This window comes from Asterias rubens, unplaced genomic scaffold (genome assembly GCF_902459465.1).
Source record: "Asterias rubens unplaced genomic scaffold, eAstRub1.3, whole genome shotgun sequence".
In the NCBI taxonomy this organism is placed as follows: domain Eukaryota; kingdom Metazoa; phylum Echinodermata; class Asteroidea; order Forcipulatida; family Asteriidae; genus Asterias; species Asterias rubens.
The window spans coordinates 49,751-70,635 of record NW_022985707.1 but is presented as its reverse complement, the minus strand read 5'-3'; the positions used below and the strand labels follow the sequence as shown (position 1 = coordinate 70,635).

At 38.4% G+C, this 20,885-nt stretch overlaps 1 protein-coding gene across 3 annotated transcripts in view; it reads right to left on the bottom strand.

Moving 5' to 3' along the window:
- Nucleotides 1-20,885, bottom strand: part of LOC117305892 (LHFPL tetraspan subfamily member 2 protein-like) — a 29,767-nt gene that overhangs the window by 1,871 nt on the left and 7,011 nt on the right. For 2 of the 3 annotated variants that reach the window (XM_033790781.1, XM_033790780.1), the window contains exon 2: nucleotides 10,094-10,746. In XM_033790781.1, the coding sequence (XP_033646672.1) occupies nucleotides 10,094-10,586 (493 nt within the window). In that variant the 5' untranslated portion in view covers nucleotides 10,587-10,746. Of the gene's footprint in view, nucleotides 1-10,093; nucleotides 10,747-17,638; nucleotides 17,853-20,885 lie in introns of those variants that run through there. The other variant, XM_033790779.1, reaches the window with a different exon arrangement.

Genomic DNA, 20,885 nt, shown 5'->3' with positions numbered 1-20,885 from the left:
CGTCTTGTACCAAAGTCTAGCTCCACCCTTCTTCCTCAGTATTGCACTTTTACTGAAAGGTCGTGAAGCCTGAGACTTTATGTGTCTGGAGGTATCACTGGAAGGCATGAACAGAATAAAAGACTAATGCGGCAAGGCAAGGCTAGGCTAGGCTAATGAGATCCTTTCATGGTGTGAATGAAAATCAGTCAAGTCATTTCCAGGAGAGCTTCCTGCCATTATGTAAGGTGTTTGGCTTCTCCTAATGTACAATCTAAGAAAAGCGTGGACATAGAGCTCGGTGTCTAAAAAAGCAATTCTGAGAGGCTTTCAGAGCTCAATTTACATTTAACATGGAGTCACTTGCTCAATGAGCAAACACTTGTATAGTGGAGAGAGAGAGAGAGAGAGAGAGAGAGAGAGAGAGAGAGAGAGAGAGAGAGAGAGAGAGAGAGCTGTGGTGCTGAGTGCTAGGCTAGTAAAGGTTTCTTCTTCAGGCAGCCCCCCCCCCCCCAAGTGATGGGCTAGTCAATAATTGACAACCTGCCTGTGTGATGACAAACAGACCATGCATACACAGGGTACACTGTGAGTGTTGGTTCTAGAGCAAAGGGGCCCTGCCCTATCTCAGAACCACACATTTATACAAAAAGAGAAGTATTCATACAGTGTCACACATATTTTACGAGTGTATCTAATTTTAAATTAAATATCACAGGATAATTACTCAGCTTGTTAATCATTATGCACTTCTCGGAGCTTTTTAGGAACAGTGTTCTCCACACTAGAGAACAGGATTTCATTACATTACAAGTAGAATTTTTTTAGATGATTTTCTTCACCAGGCTGACTTAAAAAGTTTGAATTCAGAGGAAAGTCTGCGATTTCTCTTCCTGCTCTAAGCTCCTATACTCGTTAGCCGTTACCCCAGTTTGGCGTCAAACCGATTACACCAGCTGAGCGCTCATCCGTCACGATGTGTGATGGTGTGTGACAGCTGCGTATGATGTGACTAACGAGTGACCAGGAACCAACTCTCACCGTTCTTGGTATGGAGTTACATCCATATCTCTGCTCGATGGTGTCATGGGGTAGCAAATGTTGGACAAGATTTTACAAGAGACTTTGGACCCTACACAAAATTGTTGTCTATTCACAGGAGGTACATTTTGTAAAATTTTACAACCTTTAATTGATACAATTAAGCAAAGGACTCTTGCTAAGTTGCTCTAGTGTGAAATGACCGGGTAAGTATACCAGCCAATCTTTTAAGGCTCGCCAAAAAAAAAAAAAAGCATTTGATCATCATTTATATTTTGTCAAAACAAGTAGAAACAGAGCCTTTTTCATTGTTTTCTTTTTTTTTTTTAAAAGGAAAGAGTCGGCCAAAGAAATTGCTGGCTTTGTAGAAGTTATAATAAGTAACAAATTTTTGTAAATTATGTTAATTGACAAAAGAATGGTGCCACAACGAAGTGTTTGTTACTATCCAGAAAACCAAATGCTCCTAGCCTTACTACATATTATAACATGTGTCAAAACATCTGATAGAGTTTGGGAATAGAAATGGAATGTACCCATTTTCCTTGCACTCCTTAAAAAACTGTGCTAAGGGCGCACTGTCATAAAGCGCATAATTGGCAAGAAGTGTCAGGATATCAGGCCCTTTCAGTTTCAAGATACTTCCGACAATCCAGTGTGAACCAAAATATTGTCCCTTGTTCACAATCCTTGGCCTAAACCCAGGGATTTGAAGTGGAATTAAGCGGCCAGGCTTTCTAATCCATCAGGTCGAGCTGTAACACAATCCCCCTTGAATAATATCCCCTGACTTTAAAATAAGCAGCCAGTCCTTTTCTTGTTTACACTTGGCTAATATTACCCTGGTTTGAGTTTACACACTGGGGTTATTAGTGAGGAGTAATAATGGACCAGCACCAAGTATTGGTTTCGGATCCAGGCAATTCATCATGGAGATGGAATTCAGGAGAGGCTTGATGGATCACAGGAAAGTTAAAGCACTGGCTCTACGGTTAAAGACACTGGACACTATTGGTAATTGTCAAAGACCAGTCTTCTCACTTGGTGTATCTCAAGATAAGCACAAAATAACAAACCTGTGAAAATTTGAACTCAATTGCTCGTCGAAAATGCGAGATAATAATAAAAGGAAAAAACACCCTTGTCACACGATGTTGTTGTGTGCTTTCAGACGCTTGATTTCCAGACCTCAAAATCTAATTCTGAGGTCCCGAAATCAAATTCGTGGAAAATTAGGGAACTGTTTCTCACAATGTTTTATACTATCAACAGCTCTCCATTGCTAGTTACCGAATAAGTTTTTATGCTAACAATTATTTTTTAGTAAATACCAATAGTGTCTAGTGCCTTTAAGAAGGGTCACTTTCAAGCATGAGTTCTGCTGCCACTAGTATCAAGGCACTCCTTAGGTCTCATGCGCTTGTTTGGTTTTTGACTTTGTAAACATGTGCTTCAATTGCCAGTGAAACACAGACATGTGTTTGAATTGTGACTTTATTGAAGTGATTGAACCACGATTTGAACAAGGAAAATGTGCAGCCATGTCACCCTACATCAGTTATCACTCGATCAGGAGAGTGCTGAGGATTTTGTAATAATTTCTCACACATTCACAGAATTATGGGATTATTTTATGTACAGAAAAAGGCAAAGTTCTGCTGAGCAGCGTGATCGCACTCAGCTTAAATGCAATATGGTGTTGGTTTGTACGGTTATGCCCACCTCATTCTTGCTAAGCAATATAGAGTTGTTAAGCCAAACATTCTAATCAGCAGATCCATGAATTTATGGTCAGAACTAGACACGCCTGATACATCACAGAGGCAAAGGAAGGCAATTAATTGTCATTGCCTTAGTGCCCTAAAAATGCTTTAAAATTTACAATTTCCGTATGATATGATTGTTTTATCAAGGAGAAAATGCCATGGCTCCCTTGTCGTTTCAAAAACGAAGCATACAGGACCCCAAAGGTATGTATGTATTTATCACATTAGCACAAATAAGCATTCCAAAGACACACTAAAATATGGTTGATTCTTAAAACATGGAATTTTCACCCTTTGATAACCCCTGGAATTACAGAAAACAAAGAAACCTGACTACAACATTATATATGGACACTTGAGCTTTGAATGCATGCCCTCATTCCAGGAGAAAGTTCACACGGATGTCCCACTTCTAAGGGATTTGGGAATCCTGGGGGTCACCGTGGGGAACATTAACAGTGCCTTATAAATTGAATGGGGGTGTTGTCCTGGGCTATATGGGTGAGTGTTGACTGACAAACAGAGGGTTTTAAAGCAAGAGGGGATACAATGGTTTTAAGTGGGGATTTTAGATGGCAGTCTTCAAAAATAGATAGAAGTCTAAAGTGGAGATTTAAAGAAGGCTCATTCAACAAAACCGGAAGGAAGTCAAAAGTGAGGTCTTTTGCTTAAAGAAATAAGAGAAGGTCATGTTGTCACAATACATTGTTTCCATGAGAAAGGCTTCTACATAATGCATAGGCATACACACTAATGTAACAATACATTTTCAAAATTAAAAGTTTCTAAATGTTTTTTAGGCTTAAAAAAGTAGTGCAATTAGACAAAACAAGCAATGCCCAGCTACATTTAATAGGTGTGTTATTAAGGGTCAGTGACTGTCGAAATTCAATGCCCTTAAATATGCACTGAGCCTCCTGCAGATAGAGTGCTGCAAATTTGAAGTATACGTGGTGGCATTTTAACTTTCCAATTTTGTTCTCCAGATTTTGTTATTTTCTTCGTTTGTTGTTTATACGCAGGCCTGTATGCTTCGTCTTTTAAAAGGGCAAAGACATCAAGGCATTTTTCCATGGTAAAGGGCACCCTACGGTATGAGGAAACTGTAAATTTCTGTTGTAGCATTTCAAGGGCACCAAGTCAATGACCAGTGGGCATGAAGGCAATTGCCTCCGTTACCTCCGTGAAGTATCAGGCCTGTTATGTATAAAACAGCCTCACACTGTAGTCAAGAGTTTGTGACTAATTGGAGTTGGACAGAAATAGCAAAAAATAAGAGGGTCATCATAGGGTTATTTCAGTTTCATTGATTCCATTTCTTATCTCAACTTTTAACAAATTTTTATCTCACCACCTTTTCCCACCTACTTCCCACACGAAGTCTGCTAAGGTCAAACTGTAAAAGATATAAAAAGTACAGGCTAGAGGGCAGCCCAATACATCACCCATAAGCCAAGACCATGGTATGCTCCACATATCACCCAGTCGACTCACATGCGTTTCTGTAGTGAAGAAATAGGTCCTAAACCCGCCTCATAGGTCCTACAACCAGCTGCTCAGAACTAATCCCTCGTCCATCCCACAAGGGAGAAGAACTGCCTCCAAGTGCAAAAACCTCTACGCAAATAAAACGTAAACACCCGCACTGGACTCCCCCAGAACAATTTAAAAACCATTTGCCCTACCCCCAAAGCCCATGTTGGTCATTCCATTTTTATTGTACAAGAAAACTTACCCTAAAAAAAAAGAAAACCAAGCAAAATTTATAATAAGTCCAAACCCATGGGACTGATTTTCAGGACCTGGAAGGAGTGGCAAATGCATTAAGTTTTTCTTCGGGGAATTGGTCCACTTCTTGAGATTGATTTTATTTAATTTTGGCTCAGACCGAAAAAGGAGTCCAGGAAATGTTGTAAGACAGGTGTTCTGTTGCTGGGTGGCTCCAAGAGAATAAAAAAAAACCACCAAAACCAAAAGGGGGTCATTTCAGGGGAAAGAGGAGTGTACTTTTGATTCATTTCCAAGACGTGTTTTTTTTAAAGAAAATCTCGACCAATAAACAAAAATACTTCTTGAATATTTTCTGCTAAGCAAAAATAAACATGAAAACAATAGCAAATGGTACATTATGACATGGTGTTTCGTCTAGCTACCTTGTTAGGGTAAACTCAATTGTGTTCTGCTTTGCTAACTTCTTGAGCAGCTCTGAGAAATAAGGCCAGGTCTTGCTGAGAAATAGCACCTCAGCTGAGCTTTCAAATTCAATACGTTACTTCAGAGGGAGCCGTTTCTCACAATGTTTTATACTATCAACAGCTCCCCATTGCATGTTACCAAGTTAGTTTTTATGCTAACAATTATTTTGAGTAATTACCCATAGTGTCCAGTGCCTTTAAACTTTTCCTCCACACTGAGAATCGGTGATTCTCCAGATTTTAAACAGTAGCGTGAAACTGAAAGAGGCTTTAAACTGAAAGGGGCTTTTTAGAAGCATTTTCATTCAAATAGAAGAAATGGTCAAGTGTACTGTTGCTGCATGCTTGTACCTGCTATTGTACAGTGAGTATACCCTCTTCATGTAAGAGAATGAAACATTTTCTCTTGTCTGAGTGGTGTCATTTTCGCTCTTTTGAGATTGAAAGTCCATCAGTGTCACTATTTTTTAGTGAAAGTGGTATGAACTTCACTCTAAATCGAGTTGAAAGTACCTCTTTCACTCTAAAAGAGTTGTCCACCATATGGCTCTCTGCAAGAATGGTATGGCATACAAAATGAGTGGTTTTTCATTATTTTTTTCATAAAGAGAGTAGTTGATGAGTCAATCATGGAAGTAAACCCCCCCCCCCCTCCCCCCACAACCCATCCTCAACTTTGATGTGAATGCCCAGGGCAGCACATTATGTCTGGCTCATATTTCTCACCACAAACAGTTGTGGCACAGAGCTATAAACCAGTTGTGGTAAACCAGGGACAACCTTGTAAAGACAACATCAATAAACAAACACTGGCCCAGCATTAACACCTTCACCAATAAAGGCCCAGTGTGTTTACACCATCCACAGCCTGAGACACTTCATCTGAACACCACTAACTGGAACCTACTTGGGTGACACAATGACAACAATCACTCTCATTGTTCCTGCTAGATTATTATTACTGTAACACCAGGGGATACTGGTCCATGTGGTCACACATTTCTTGCTGGACACTCTACAAGCTGCAATCAAGGCCATCTCATGATCTGACTCATCTTTGAAGAGCTTGGAACTTTTTATTTTTCTGAGCAACCATGGAGGTAGAAAGCAACTGACAAAATTAAAGGCTGTGCAAAAGTTGTGCACATTGTAATTATTCGAACATTTTTGGGAATCATCAGGGTTTTATTTTTTGTTTTCGAAAGGGCAAGGGTTAAGGGCACCCTATGAGGAAATTGTGAATTTCCAGCGCAGCATTTCACGGGCACCAAGTCAATGACCAGGGAGCATCGAGGCATTTGCCTTCGTTGCCTGCCTCTGTTCAAGACTGAATCATGATTCACACTTCTGGCCCAATAAAATGGAGAAGTACTGTTTGAATGAAAAAATGTTTGAAAACACCTCACAAATATGATTAGAGTTCACTTGTCCTTTATACAGACTGTGGGCCTACGTGATTTATATTCCAGACTCCAGCCATCCTAAATAAAGATAAAATTGACAATTTCAGAGACAACAGGAAATATACAATCTACAAAGCCGCAAACCATTTCCCATCGGCTCTTTGACGATGTACCTGACTCACTCTATATGGATGAATACATACACATGTACACAAGGTAAGTTATCAAGATATAGGACAATGACCTTTTCAATGTGTGGCCTTCATAAGAAAAAGTCCCTACAGAAAAGGAATCACTCAATATCACTACTAGCTGCAGACAAAATGTACAAAAGATACAAACTCTACTGTACAAAATATGCCCCAGAACCAAAACCTAAAATTTGAACTGGACGGTTTATAAAAAAAAAAATTCAACAATGATTGTAAACACAGTATGGAACTTTAGAAACTTTATGAAAAGTTTAATAAAGTTTTTAAACTTCATGAACACCCACATGTTTGCAGCATTTCCCCCAATGCATGGCTTAAACTTTGTGCGAAAATCTGAAAGACCGCAGAGATTGTAGCTTAAAATCCTAACTGGTGCAGAAGTCTTTTCACAAGACCAAATCAAAATGGGAACAAATCTACACAGACTAATATGAACTATTTTGATTTTGATAATTTGGATTAGCTAAAAGACAAGATTGATCTCATTTGGCTCAAGAATTCAATGCTCAACAGAATTCAAAGAGATTTTAAGTCAGAATGTGAACATAAACTTTTTTGTAAAGATATTATTAGGCCGACACATTTGATAAAAATACCCACAAGATCACCGGACTTCGTCCAGTCTTGAGGTTAGGCCTACCTGTCTGATGCTAAAATCACTGGCCTTGCGTGGGCTTTTGATCCAGTGTTATTTAAAGTCCTGCTATGTTAAACTTTAAGGATGTAACTGGGTGTTGTCACATAAATTTATTCGCCTTGTCACCATGCAATGTTAGATAAAAGGGGAAAAGGTTTTGGGTGGTTTGGAATGTTTTATCTTGTCTCAGGTAAAAATGTCAATCAGTTTACAAGGTAATGTGTACAATTTGGGCACAATTATAAAGCAAATTGTTTGTTCACGCGTTTCCTAATTCTATTGTTGTTTATTTACAATGTATTGGACCACCTATTGTTGTTGGTGGTCTCTCTGGAGAGAGTTTGATAATTGAGTCCTATCTTGTCTGAGTTCCAAAACTTTAAGGATGCTATTCACATGATAACAAATTAACTAGGGTCCCTCGCTTCATTTTAGCATGGTTGTAACATGTGGCAATGTTTGACAATATTTTGCAAGAGAACTTGGGACAAACAACAAATTGTTGTCCTTTCACACGAGGTACATTTTGTAGAATTTTACAACCATGCTACAAGTTTAGCAAGGGACCCTTGCTACATTGCTCTCGTGTGAAAGGGGCTGCATCAGGCCTGATACTTCACACACAGAGGGAATATAATATTTGAAATTATGGAATGTCCACCTTTTGATAACCCCTAGCTAGAGTTATAAAAAAAAAAACTAAACAAAAAACTGGCATTCACAGTGCAAGAGAAGTAGGACCTACATCAAAGATCAACTTATTTTTATCTGAAGAATTACAACATTTTGTTGTTTGATCATGGCCAATCAGACCCCCAAACAAATCTGAATGGAGATAAAATTAAAAGTCTGTAATTTCTCACCTTGAAACATTATCATTTTAAAAACATACCTGATGGAAATAAATTTACTGTGACAAAACCCAAACCCTTTCAGGATTCAGCAGTTGTTTTCAATGTCATTGTCAGAAACGTCCACACCTAATACATTCCTTAGTTGATTCAAAGCAACAACCTTGGCACTATTTCAACATATCTTGAGGGCAGAGTAAACGAAGGAGCGAACTTTTCCAGTTTTATTCTTCACCGATTAGGCCTAAAAACCATGCCCCACTTTCCCCTACACTTTTAACAAACTCCTCTAAATCCTGTCCATTCAGAGAGAGGACCGAATATCAACTCTGCAGGCCTGAGAAAATACTTGATGAAAAGGGTACGGGTCATCACGGATCGAGGGGTCAAGGGAGGTCAAAGGGGGTCACAGTAAATCAAAGGGCAATGAAGGGGGTGTAATCTTTTTCCCACCTAACATGTATTTTCTTCAAAACAGGATGAAGTTAAAAAACAGTCATCCTTTTTCGGGGGTTTATACAAAAACCACAATCTTGTGTTAGTCAGCAAACTCCATATATATTATTTCCTGAAATGTCTTTGTTTAGATTTTTAAACTTAAATCTGATGCGACAACAACCATGTCAGGTCGTTGCTCTTCTCAGTGCATTTCACATTGATCTATTTATTAAAGTGGTATGATGAAATGTGACTGTGATCTTGTAATTATGTGAGAGCCCATTCTGAAATGTTTAATTGTTTGGCAGCATTGTCCTTCGTGGTCCTTTAGATACTGCAAAGAGAATGGTATGTTGTGTACACAATACACCAGTGTTGATGTCCAGGCTAGGCATGGAACACCAAGGCCAAGACAAAGAACAAAAAACTGGACCTTAGGGTCAAAGCCCCGAGACTGAGAGATAATGAGTGACAGTGCTCTCAAGACAAACTACCGGTACGCAATAACCCAACAACTTTTCTTCAAACAATAATTGGCTATCCTCAATGCAATGGACACTGTTGTAATTACTCAAAATCATTTTATAAAATAAAACCTTACTTGGTAACGAGTAATGGGGAGATGGTGAAAGTATAAAACATTGTGAGAAACGGCTCCCTCAAAAGTGGAGTAGTTTTCGAGAAAAAAGTAATTTACCACGAATTATATTTTGAGACCTCAGATTTAGATTTTGAGGTCTCAAAATCAAGCACACAACTTTGTGTGACAATAGTGTTTTTTATTTCAATCATATCTCGCAACTTCGACGACCAATTGAACTAACATTTTCACAGATTTGTTAACTATGCATATGTTGAGATGAACCAAAAGGGAAGACTGGTCTTTGACAATTACCAATAGTGTCCAGTGACTTTAAAACCAAAATTAAATAATAGGCAACATTAGCGCATAAGCAGCGGCATCTGTGCTTTTAAATTCTTGCTAGATGTACCTTACACCTACACACATAAAAATGGTGAAAAAAAGAAAACTTTTGAGGCCACCACACTGGAATTTCTACTTGAACATTACAAGGAGCACCAAGCCAATGATCAGGGCATTTACAGGGGCAATTTCCTCTGTTGCCTTCACAAATAGTTAGGCCTGCTGCTGATTCTGTTTCTCCACGAATAAAATAAAAAAACTAGAATAAAATGTTTTTGAAAAAGTTGACGTTCGGGACTTTGGGGTGCAGGCCTCAAAAAAGCTCATGGCACCCACAGCAAAAGCCAATTGACGTGGTGCCCTGTGCTTTTGTCGTGGCGCCCAGTGCAAGGTTCCTGTAAAAATATTGTAATACCAGAGGGAAACTGCTGTGATCCTTCAAGAGTGAAGTACCTAGCTTCACAAAGATAGTCCTTATTTAAGACTAGTCCTAGGAGATATTACAAACTTGAGGCTAGTCCTAATTTAGAACGAGTAACTCATCCTAACTGGAGATAAGACTAGTCTTAACTCTTTGTAAAATCCCCCCTGGGAGTGGGAGCAACAGAAATGTTTTTGAACGCCAAAAAGACTGGGGGTGCCTCACCTGCTATTGCTTGTACAAGTCCACACACCGTGAAGAGGCTCTTCCTGCAGATACTCTTAAAGCACAAGCTGAACACCGCTATGACACCAACCAAAGCCAGGATGACAACCCCAAGACAGTAGAAGACAACCGTCACCTTCCACAGCCAGATAGGCAGCTCCGAAAAGTTTCTGATCCACTCACAGTCTTCTGTGATGTTGGCAACACCATCCGCTGCCAGCACGATGGCGGGGTTTACGGAGTAAGTCTCAGAGCAGCGTGTTAATAGTCCGAGTGCTGAGCTCTGCCGGAATATAATTGAATCGGGTCCATTGGACTGTGTGACGTTTAGTGTTGTGGTGCTGGGTGTCGACGATACCAGGGCGCTGAGGAAGGATTTGTCTTGTCTGTGAAGCCATTCTGGTGTGATGAGAGCAAATACGTGCATCGCTACGATGCCGATGCTCACCAGCATCCACAGCAAAGAGCGGCATGTTACAATTAGGTAAGACATCGTCTCTTGAGTGGAAATGAGATTTTTGTTTTGGAGAGAAAGAGAGAGATTCAGAATCTCAACAGTGGAAGACACTTTGATGGTTTTCCTTTCTTCTAGTCAAGAACAGCAGATTCACTGATGAACTACAGTTGGTGAAAGATCTTCAGGTGGATACATCCTGCAATAACAAAGCAAATTACAAGCAAAGTGATTAAAACAAGCCATTAAAAGACACTATTTTTGAGCAAAAAGTGTTTCAACCTTTCAAAAAAATTATTACTATTCCGTTGACGGCTGTCTGAGAGTAGTGTCTGAAATAAAACATTCTTGCGGTGACTTCCTCATGAGGCAAGTCTCCGCCCACTTCTTCAACCTTTGAAAAAACAGACGGATGTAATCAATTTACTTACAAAAAAACCCACAAGTAATTCTATACACCATCAAAACCGCTGTATGTTCTCCGCATTATATTTTATGTATTAACCACAGTGGTGCAAGCTCCCCTGAGTGTGCAAAGAACTGTATGAGCGCCTGAACAGCGATACAAAAACCTAACAATACACTTTGACAATCAATAACTAAATATCCATTTAATCTCTCAACCGTTTGACTTTTCACCCAAAGAAAACATACTCACAATGTTTTGAAATATTTTGAATAACCCTGCTGCTGGCACAAAAGAAAGTTCTGCTGCGAGTACTGGTTGTTCATAAATTGTTTGGAACTATATTTTGAGCAGCCCCGCTGACACACGGCAAGTTCTGCTTGTCAGGTCACTACTAGTTGTTCATGAAATGCTTTGAAATATTTTGTTGAGTAACCAAAAGCTGACACAAAGAAAATTTTGCACGAAGGCCGACTGGGTTGTTCTAATGTTCATGACTAAAACTCCTATTATTACATTAAATGGAGACCGTTCTCCAACTCATTTCATGCATGCCCGTTACATATCTGAAAGATTGGCCTTGGTATTTCTAACAAAGATCTTCAATTGCACAATAAGAGAACAACAGAGATAAGTGCTACCATACAATGAATCACTTCCCCTGCTTTTTTTTTAATGGACGTCACGTTTGGGTTATTTGTGGAACCTGGTTTTCAATTTTTTGTAGATTTTATGAGGGACCTTGGTTTTACAAGCTTCCTTCGAGCTTTTGTCCTGAAGCAATTAAGCGTACATTTTTATTCTAAAGCTTCATACTGGTTTTAACACAAAATGCACTGGGGAAAAAAAGAAAAAAAGAAAGAAAAAAACGAAAAAAACATGCCAGGAGTGAGCATCATATTTATGCCTGAAAATGTTTGTTCTTCTTCTACTGATGGCTGTAATAAAACTGAAGAAAGATAAGATTATGAATAGTTCGACAGACAACACCACCCCCACTCCCAACATGAGTCACCATTCGAGGCTAGGTTACTGATTTTATTTTAGATAAGTATGGACATTCTTGTGAAAAGCAAATTTTGTGGGGAAAAGATATTTTTTCCTTTCGTTAATTGCAACTTGTGAGGGAAATTTCAGTTACGTCAGGGAAATTTTAAGGGACTCAAAGGCAATGACCAGGGGGGCATATGTCTTTAATGCCTCTGTGAATTATTGGGTCAGAATATGTATAACACCGAGTCGTGTCACATACATAGAATTTTCAATAAATGTGTCAGTTTATCATTTCAAGTATTCTTTCTTCCCTTTTATGCCAAAATATGAGTGGGTGTGAGAAATGAAATGTACAAAGTCCTACATCATCAGGCCTTAAAAAAGTACTGCGACTCAAATAAAGTGTGCCGTACAAGTGCTTTGACAGTGTAAAAATTGTACAAGTACTGTAACAACAGTGTTCAGAGATTGTAAGAGTGTCCAAGATTTGCATAACCCCTCAATCTATAGTCAAGTTCAGTGCAATGCACTTACATGTTTTATACACAAAAAGATACTCGTATACTAATCAGCAAGATTTTAAAGTCTGTGCACTTTCGAAATTGTCTAATAATTTGCAGTCTCCAAATAAAACTACACCACAAGGGTGCGTACTTGGCCCTTGGCAATTTACTCCATACCACTTCATATTGTCAATAACCCCTGAGGGTTAGCCTTTCTTATACTTCTTTCAGAACAGTGTCCTTCTCTAACACACTACAGCGGCTAATCCCAGGTTAGATTAGTAAGCACTACTCTGTATGGGTCTTTAATCCCTCTAATCATGTCACACGCTTCGGAGGGTCTACATTATGGCCCTGTTTTGTGCGCCGGCGTTCTCCGTTCAAGCCTTAAATGACATCTGTCGGGACGTCTCACAAGGGGAACACAATCTCATAAACAAATATTATCTTATGAGTCGATTAACAATATTTATGCATGGTTTCTTGAGCCAAGTGGTGATAATGGTGCGATCAAGGGCACCACATGTTTGCCTCAAGTAAACAGCTTTTTTCCAGGAAAACATTCATCTGGAGCTTGATTGTAAAATTCTATATCTTCAAATATATCTTCAAACTATGGCTACAACAATCGAATATAAACATTTGGACATGTGGTATAGGGTGATTTCCCACAGAATGGGGTTAAATGAAAAATAATGCATAGGGCGACATTATACACCCTGTGCAACCTTGTCCATATTTAACAGCGTATGCTCCAAGATTTCACACACTGAGAATGATATCCCATTGCGAATGGGATGCCAAGAACGTTAACTGCAAAAAAACCACCAAGGAAACGTTAAAACACACACAACTTTGGCAGTTTTCTTTGGCAGTGTTGTGTTAAAGTTTTGAGGAGATCTCATGATCAGCTGAAAAGTTCATATAAGAATCTGTACGATTGTATATATTGTAGTGTACATGTACATGTACATTCAGAAGTACTTATGGATGTAGAATTAATGCTTTGAAAAAGAACTTTAACTATGAACATGAATCCCAAACTTACTATTAAACCTTCCCAATACAATACAGAGTTTTTATTTGGAGTACCCTCTGCAAAATGAAACAATCCTTGCCTCTCAAAGAATATATTATCAGTGACAGTGTGGGATTTTTCGAATTGATAGCGGTGAAACACTTTACAGTACAGGGCAGAGTCTGCCAGAGTTTACAAGTGCCGTTTTACTTTCAAGTGCAGCACTAATGTGTCTTTCTGAAAAATTCTCAATTTCCGTCTAAAAGCGCTGAGATCATCAATCAAAATAGTTGACAAGAAGTATCTGAGAAGGCTATATCTGAAACCTTATCTTGAAGCCCTCAAACAAAGCAATTAAGGGTTGATTACAAAACACAACCTGGACTGTTCATTGTGACCTGTTTTATTTATACATGGCCTAATTTTTCTGCTTGAAGCAAGAAATAAATTGCTTACAGCTAAAATGTTGTTTTGGCCATGATTAGGCGATGAATCAGTTTCTAAACGATAGACCTATGGCAAACAAAAGAAATTTGTCTAGTTTGGCTGGTAACCTTCTTTAGTTATTAAGCAGAATTTTTGCACATTGATGTAAAACTATTAATTTAGTTGATTATAAAAAAAGCACAAAAAGTAGATAAGCACAAAAAATGCTACCAAGAAACAGGTTACCAGCCAAAACAACTAGATCAAATGTAACACATGTGACTGGTATCCTGCTCATTGATAGCTTTTGACAGAAAAATTGCATAAAAGCCATTTATTTGCTTATTTAAGCAGTTCTATGATATAGACCATGCTTTGTTGTTCTTGCTTGGCAAAAAGGCCCAATTTTATAAACCTGCTTAGGCAGAACAGATTGCTTTCAAACAATTGCCTACTTATAAGCCAAAATAGCAGGATAGGAGTCACAAATTGTACAGTGACATTTGTAGTTTAGTTGACAACTTTATTCTGGTAAGCATAATTTTGTTGGTGCTTAGCTAACTTTTGTGCTGAAGCAGCTCTATAAAATTGGGCCCAGACATGAGTAATTCTACACTCTCTCAACATCAAAATGTTTGGACTTTTATAAAAAAGATTTGTAATTATTATGCCTGGCACAGTGGTGTAAGCAATTTATTAGTTTGGGTCTACAGTCCTCAATCCTTTTAATCAGAATTATTTTAAAGTACTCTGGGCAGAGTGTTTGGAGTTTCAAAGCCATTATACACTTTCGGTAGACAGTATTGTGCAAGTCACCCACTTCGTGTATCACAAATTATATATAAAATAACAAACCTGTGAAAATTTAGGCTCAATCGGTCATCGGAGTCGGGAGAAAATAACGGGAAAACCCACCCTTGTTTCTGCATGTTTCGCCGTGTCATGACATGTGTTTAAAATAAATCCGTAATTCTCGCTATCGAGAATTGATATAAACACATCAACAAAAGTAAGTCCCCCCCTAAACAATTCGTCATAACATCGTAAGGTAAAACATTTTACCAATACAACTAATTAAAAAATCATTCTATGACATGTTTCCTAAGTGTTGTTGAAACATGAAAGATGTCAATGAATTCCTGGATGAATGAGCTCAAATGAAAGACAAAAACTGCCTTTCTCAATTTTGTCTTCAATTTGAGCTCATTAAGCCATGAATTCATGGACATCTTTCATTTTTTAACAACACTTAGGAAACATGTCATAGAATGATTTCTTAATTAGTTGTATTGGTAAAATGTTTTACCTTACGATGTGACAAATTGTTGAGGGGGGGACTTACTTTTGTTGATGTGTTTAGTTTTAATGTTTTCTCAAAAAGTAAAGCATTTCATGATATAATATTTCAAGAGAAGTCTTTCACCATTACCTTCTGTAAACCCTGTAAGTTATTTGTAAATCTGTGAACTTTTTTTTCTTCTTTTCTGTACTGAGTGTATAATGGCTTTAAGCACAATTTTTCTGGAATGCTCAGCAGCATTGGGCCTTGAGTAGGGAACCCACATGTTCACTATTCTTGTTACTGTATGGGTCTGAATAGAGCAGTCCTTACACAAATACCATATCAATACCAACCCACAAAGGCTGATAGTCACAATAAGGTTCAATGTATGTACACACAGTAAACCTTGACACCTAAAAACGCACAACCAAGAGGTACATGATGTATAGCACTTCATCAAAGAATTCATCTTTTGTACCTGAAAAAAGGGGGGGGGGGCGGTTCCGAAAGAGTAAAAGAAAAACAGTGGGAATTCCTTCCTCAGTGACCCTTAGGCCCAACCAACCTGAGAAAATCACCTCATATAATTCTGTCATGACAAGAATTGGAGATTTATTTCATCAGAAAAGAATGAAAGAGTTGGCCGGTTGCAAACTGCTTTAACCAACTGAATTGATCTGTATACTATTTAACTACAAATTGGTTTAACGCCTTTTTAGAAAGACTCTACCTTGGTTAAAAGTGTCACGCCATTAACAATTTTTTTATTTGTATTTTTTGTATTTTTTATTGACAAATGAAATGACATATCGAGTCAGATTATGGTACAAACTAAACACAGTGATCAATTTCCCTCGTATATCAGAGAGAAATGCTATAAATTGTATCAGTCCCTACTTAAAAACCACAATTGGCTGCTCAACATTAGCATTCAGTTAAAGACACTGGACACTATTGGTAATTGTCTAAGACCAGTCTTCTCACTTTGTGTATCTCAACATATGCTTAAAATAACAAACCTGCGAAAATTTGAGCTCAATTGGTCGTTGAAGTTGTGAGATAATAATGAAAGAAAAAAACACCCTTGCCACCTGAGGTTGTGTGCTTTATTCCTTTAAGATGGTTGATTTCGAGACCTCAAATTCTAAATCTGAGGTCTCAAAATCAAATCCGAGGAAAATTACTTTTTTTCTCGAAAGCTATGTCACTTCACAGGGAGCCGTTTCTTACAATGTTTTATGCTATCAACCTCTCCCCATTACTCGTCACCAAGTAAGGTTTTATGCTAATAATTATTTAGAGTAATTACCAATAGTGTCTACTTTGGATGCAAAAAATGCTGGATGAAATCGTTCCCTGTGAACAGATCTTTACCCTTTTCCCTCAAAACAAGAACACCTTTCTTTTATGACAAGCAATTATAATGACAAGTATTCTGTCAGCAGGTTGTCAAGTTTCCATTTTCAATTTAAATTAAAGAAATAAAAAACACTCAAATGTTGAACTGGTTGATGGTAATAATAAATTTCCTTTTCCAAAAATCAATGATCATAAATTATTTGTATTAATTACAAGACCTTGAATGGGCTTCATCAGTATAGCTCCATAATCAGTTCAATATGGTTGCATATCATCCAGCGCAGCCATCCGCGTTATGTACATTGCATGGTATCATTTAAACATACAGTTGCAATAAGCTCAATCATGGATGATGGAGGAATAAGGATCAACCTATATGGCTCCTCAATCTTATGTCCAAATATGGTAAAAGGTGCAGGCGTCCCCCTCCCCCTTTTCTAATCCAGGCTTATGTTACAGTGTGTACCTTCAGCTGCTCCAAGAAAAAATTTCACTCAAGGCAGTCTTGACAAAACAATACCACTAGCAGTACTATATGCCATAAGAACTCCAAATCAAACTTGTATTAAAAGTATTAAACTCACTGTGTCTATGCAGATGATCTGTGCACTAAACTCCTGATAATGACATAGTATATAGGGCCCAATCATAGAACCAACAGACGCAATTGCTTGCATGCAGCATGCCCTAGCCCCAATTTCATATAGCTACATGTACTTCAGCCTAACAATTCCATGTAGATAAGCGTATGTACAACAAATCATGCTTTGTACTAGAATAAAGGTTACCAATCGAAATACCAAATCAATTGTACCTATCATCGGGGGTTAGCATTCCATGCTCACTTTTCTTACTCCATGCTTGTTGTGCTTAGCAAAAAATTGTTGCGTAAATTGTTCTATCTTTGCTGCTCTATGAAGTTTGCCCCAAGTTCATTTGCTTTTGGTAAATTGGCCCTACCTACACAATACATCTAATGGTTTTGTCTGATTTCCTATTTATAAAAAAGGGAGCACAAAAAATGGTTTAAAATGGCTCACATCTTTCCTCAAATTATTAAGTGTTGGAAATAAAGCAAATAATTTTTCTATTGTAAAAACTCACCTCAAATATTCCTCAGCACAAGAGCGAAAGACGGTTTTAATAAAATGTGCAGGTTTTCTAAAAAAATGACCTGTCAATGACACTCCAACTTAATCCAAAGCCACCTTGGATACCAGTACACATGTGGTGTTCAAGATAGGCCGCATGTGGTGTAGTATTTACACTGTTAAAAAGAAGCCTATAAAAATTACTGTATACAAAAATGCACTCTCGGGCATGACACCATCCTCAACAATGTGGGTATGTGTGTATCAGCATTGTATAAGCACAGCTAGCTGAAGGTGCGTAGCCAAGTTACTAGGAGTCGGTGATCTGTGGGAAAAGTGTTCAGCCAATCAGCTGGCAGGGCACCTGAGACGTCCTCTGTTTCCCCATGAGTCAATGGACTCAACCGCACATACATGTAATGTACAGGAATCAGTTTGTACACATACATGGGGGGGGGGGGGGGGGTGGTGATATGGCACATGTGTTATCTCACCACTGAGGTGTGAGGTCTCTAACCTTCTCTTTGTAATGTTCCTTCCCTCAGATGCGTTTCACTGTGAGCATCTAATGATAATGGCTTTGTAATGTATACCATGCTTCTCTATGTTCATACCAGCATCCATGTCAGTCAGTACATCATTGTAAACAAGCTGTGCAGTATGTTTTAACCAGGAAGCATGAATCCGAGATTCATTACCAAGGAAGGGCCATAAACTGTTCTGAGTGGGCTTCTTGCTTTCAAAAAGGGTTTTACAGAAACATAAAAAATGGTTTCATCAGAACAAGAACTTGTTTCATCACTGGAAGATTGTAATTTTCACAAAAACCTTCTATAGTCCCCGATCATAATGCCCACTAAGACTTTGAAATTATGGGTACAACAGGAGTTATATTTTGCTCTAAAAAAGTAGGTCCTGGCATTTTTATTAAGAAAAAAGGCTTACATGGCTTAGGCTTGTACAACATTGAAGAGTAGGAAATCAGATTAGAGAAGGAGGATTGCCATGCCTGCTTATAAGACAACAATTGTTTTTTTCTTTTAAAATTCAAACCAATGTAACCCAACTGAGGCTGAAAGGAAAAGTAGTCTGAACCCCTTGGAAATGAGAACTATTATCAGTCTCATTATGTACATGTATGCAGGGATTCACACAGAAGATGGCAGCAATGTGATAGCCTGATTTTGGGCATTAAAACAGCCCACTGTTTCAACCATTGCATAACAAAATCTTGATGCATCTTTCTTCACTTATTCTTTTGAACAGAGCCTGTAAAACAAAGTGAAGAATGACACTCAACATCAGATGAGTAAACATTTTATGTCTTTCGTCAGTGCCAGCATAAGTTCGAAACTGCAACCATGCAGGCATGCCAGTTTCTTCTCCGTTTGTCATTGTTTTAAATTATCACTTAAATTAATGATTAAGATGACAAGAGTGCTATACTTTACATAGCATTGTAATATGACCAAGGTACATGTAGGTCCGACATTTGACATTATAGCACAGCAGATCTTTATTTTTTCATCGCGCTCTGGTCTAGAATTCTCCGAAGGACTGTACACTAGTGTACAAACCTCTAGAATGAATTAAATCTTCTCTTTTTCTCTTCCTTTCAATACTAAGCAATATGTGTCTTCACGAATGAAACAATAACACGTAATTTTGAAAACTTCAGTAATGAACAGTGCCCCATAACAAATAGGCCCAAATACCCAGAAAAAGCCCCAATAATGTTCTCTCCAGATATCTAAATACATTGTACTAAAAGCCTCCCCTATATTGTTTTTTAATAGACCCAAGTACGTTTATTATACTCAGCAGATTATAATTCAATTTCAGAGAGAAAGGAGGTGGGGGGGGGGGGGGGGGGACAACGGAGCTAGATTCTGTCAGTTTCAAGACAGCAAATATTTGACATTCATATGAAATTTCCCCTACTATTCCATTGGATCAATACACATTTGAGTTAGCATTGACTTGTCTTGATTTCTCTCTTTCTTCTGTTTTTGTCTTTTTTTCCTTACAACTGTGCCTGGAAGGAGTTCGCTGTGATTTTATGGAGCGTCTTGTAAATAATATAGAGCTCTCCTCTATCATACATGTAGGAGATGAGAAGTTCATGCCATGTTCATACTATAACCACTCAGGTGAAGAAATTCTCAGGCCTGTATTTTTTTATCTTTGGGAGAGCAAGACCATTTTCATTTTGCAAAGGGCACACACTTCCAACTGGCAAGCCTGGGAAACTTTTAAGGGGGAATAAAGGCCAAGACCAGGGGGGCAACAAAGTAGCGGCCATGCATGGGCCTCTGTATAATATTTTCCAGGCCTGTTCTCCTATCCAGTACATTGATTATACTCAGATTTAATATAACTCAATTTCAGGGAGAAAGGGGGGGGGGGGGAACGACCGAGTCAGAGTCTGGCAAGACAGCAAATATTTGACATTCATGTGAAATTTCCCCCCTATTCCTTTCTGCATTGCTGACTTTGCATTGGATCAATACACACTTGAGTTACATGTAGTATGGATTTGTCTCTCTTTCTTTTTTTCTTCCCTTCTGTCTTTACAACTGAATGCAAAGAAGGGATTCATTGTGATTCTATGGAGAAGTTGTTATATTCCAACCACTCAAGTATAGACGTTCTCAGGCCTGGGATCTTTTAGATGGCAAGGCCATTTTCATATTGCAAAGGGCACTTCAATTGGAAAATCTTCAAGTCCACAGGGAAAATTTTGCAGGGGCATCAAGGCCAAAGCAAGACCAGGGGCAAAACAAGCCATGGCCTCAATGGGCTTTCATATATTTTCAGGTCTTCGTTCTCCTATCCAGTATGAAACACTCAAACCAAGTCAACAATAGCAATCAAACATTGTCTGGTAGATGTACTGATAATTACTGACCAAGGTTTATCGTGTGTGCCTTCTTTCTAAGACCCAACCAAGAGCCTAATTTCATTATAACATTTTTAAGGTCAACATAATTCAACGTAATACTGTTTCCACTTTGGAGACATATTATAATATATCCAGGGAAAATGTAGTAGTGGAGGTAAAATCCAAACACAAGGGCTTGAGGAGCATATGCCATATGCCTTGAAGACCCACAACAAACCGACGAACGGAAAAAAAAACATTACACAACAATTAGTAAACTGGTTTTACCATAGAGGTAAAACTACATCTGATGCTTTCAATTTGACAATTACAAAAAGTACACCATGTATTTTAAATGGGGACATGTCTACCGAGACCC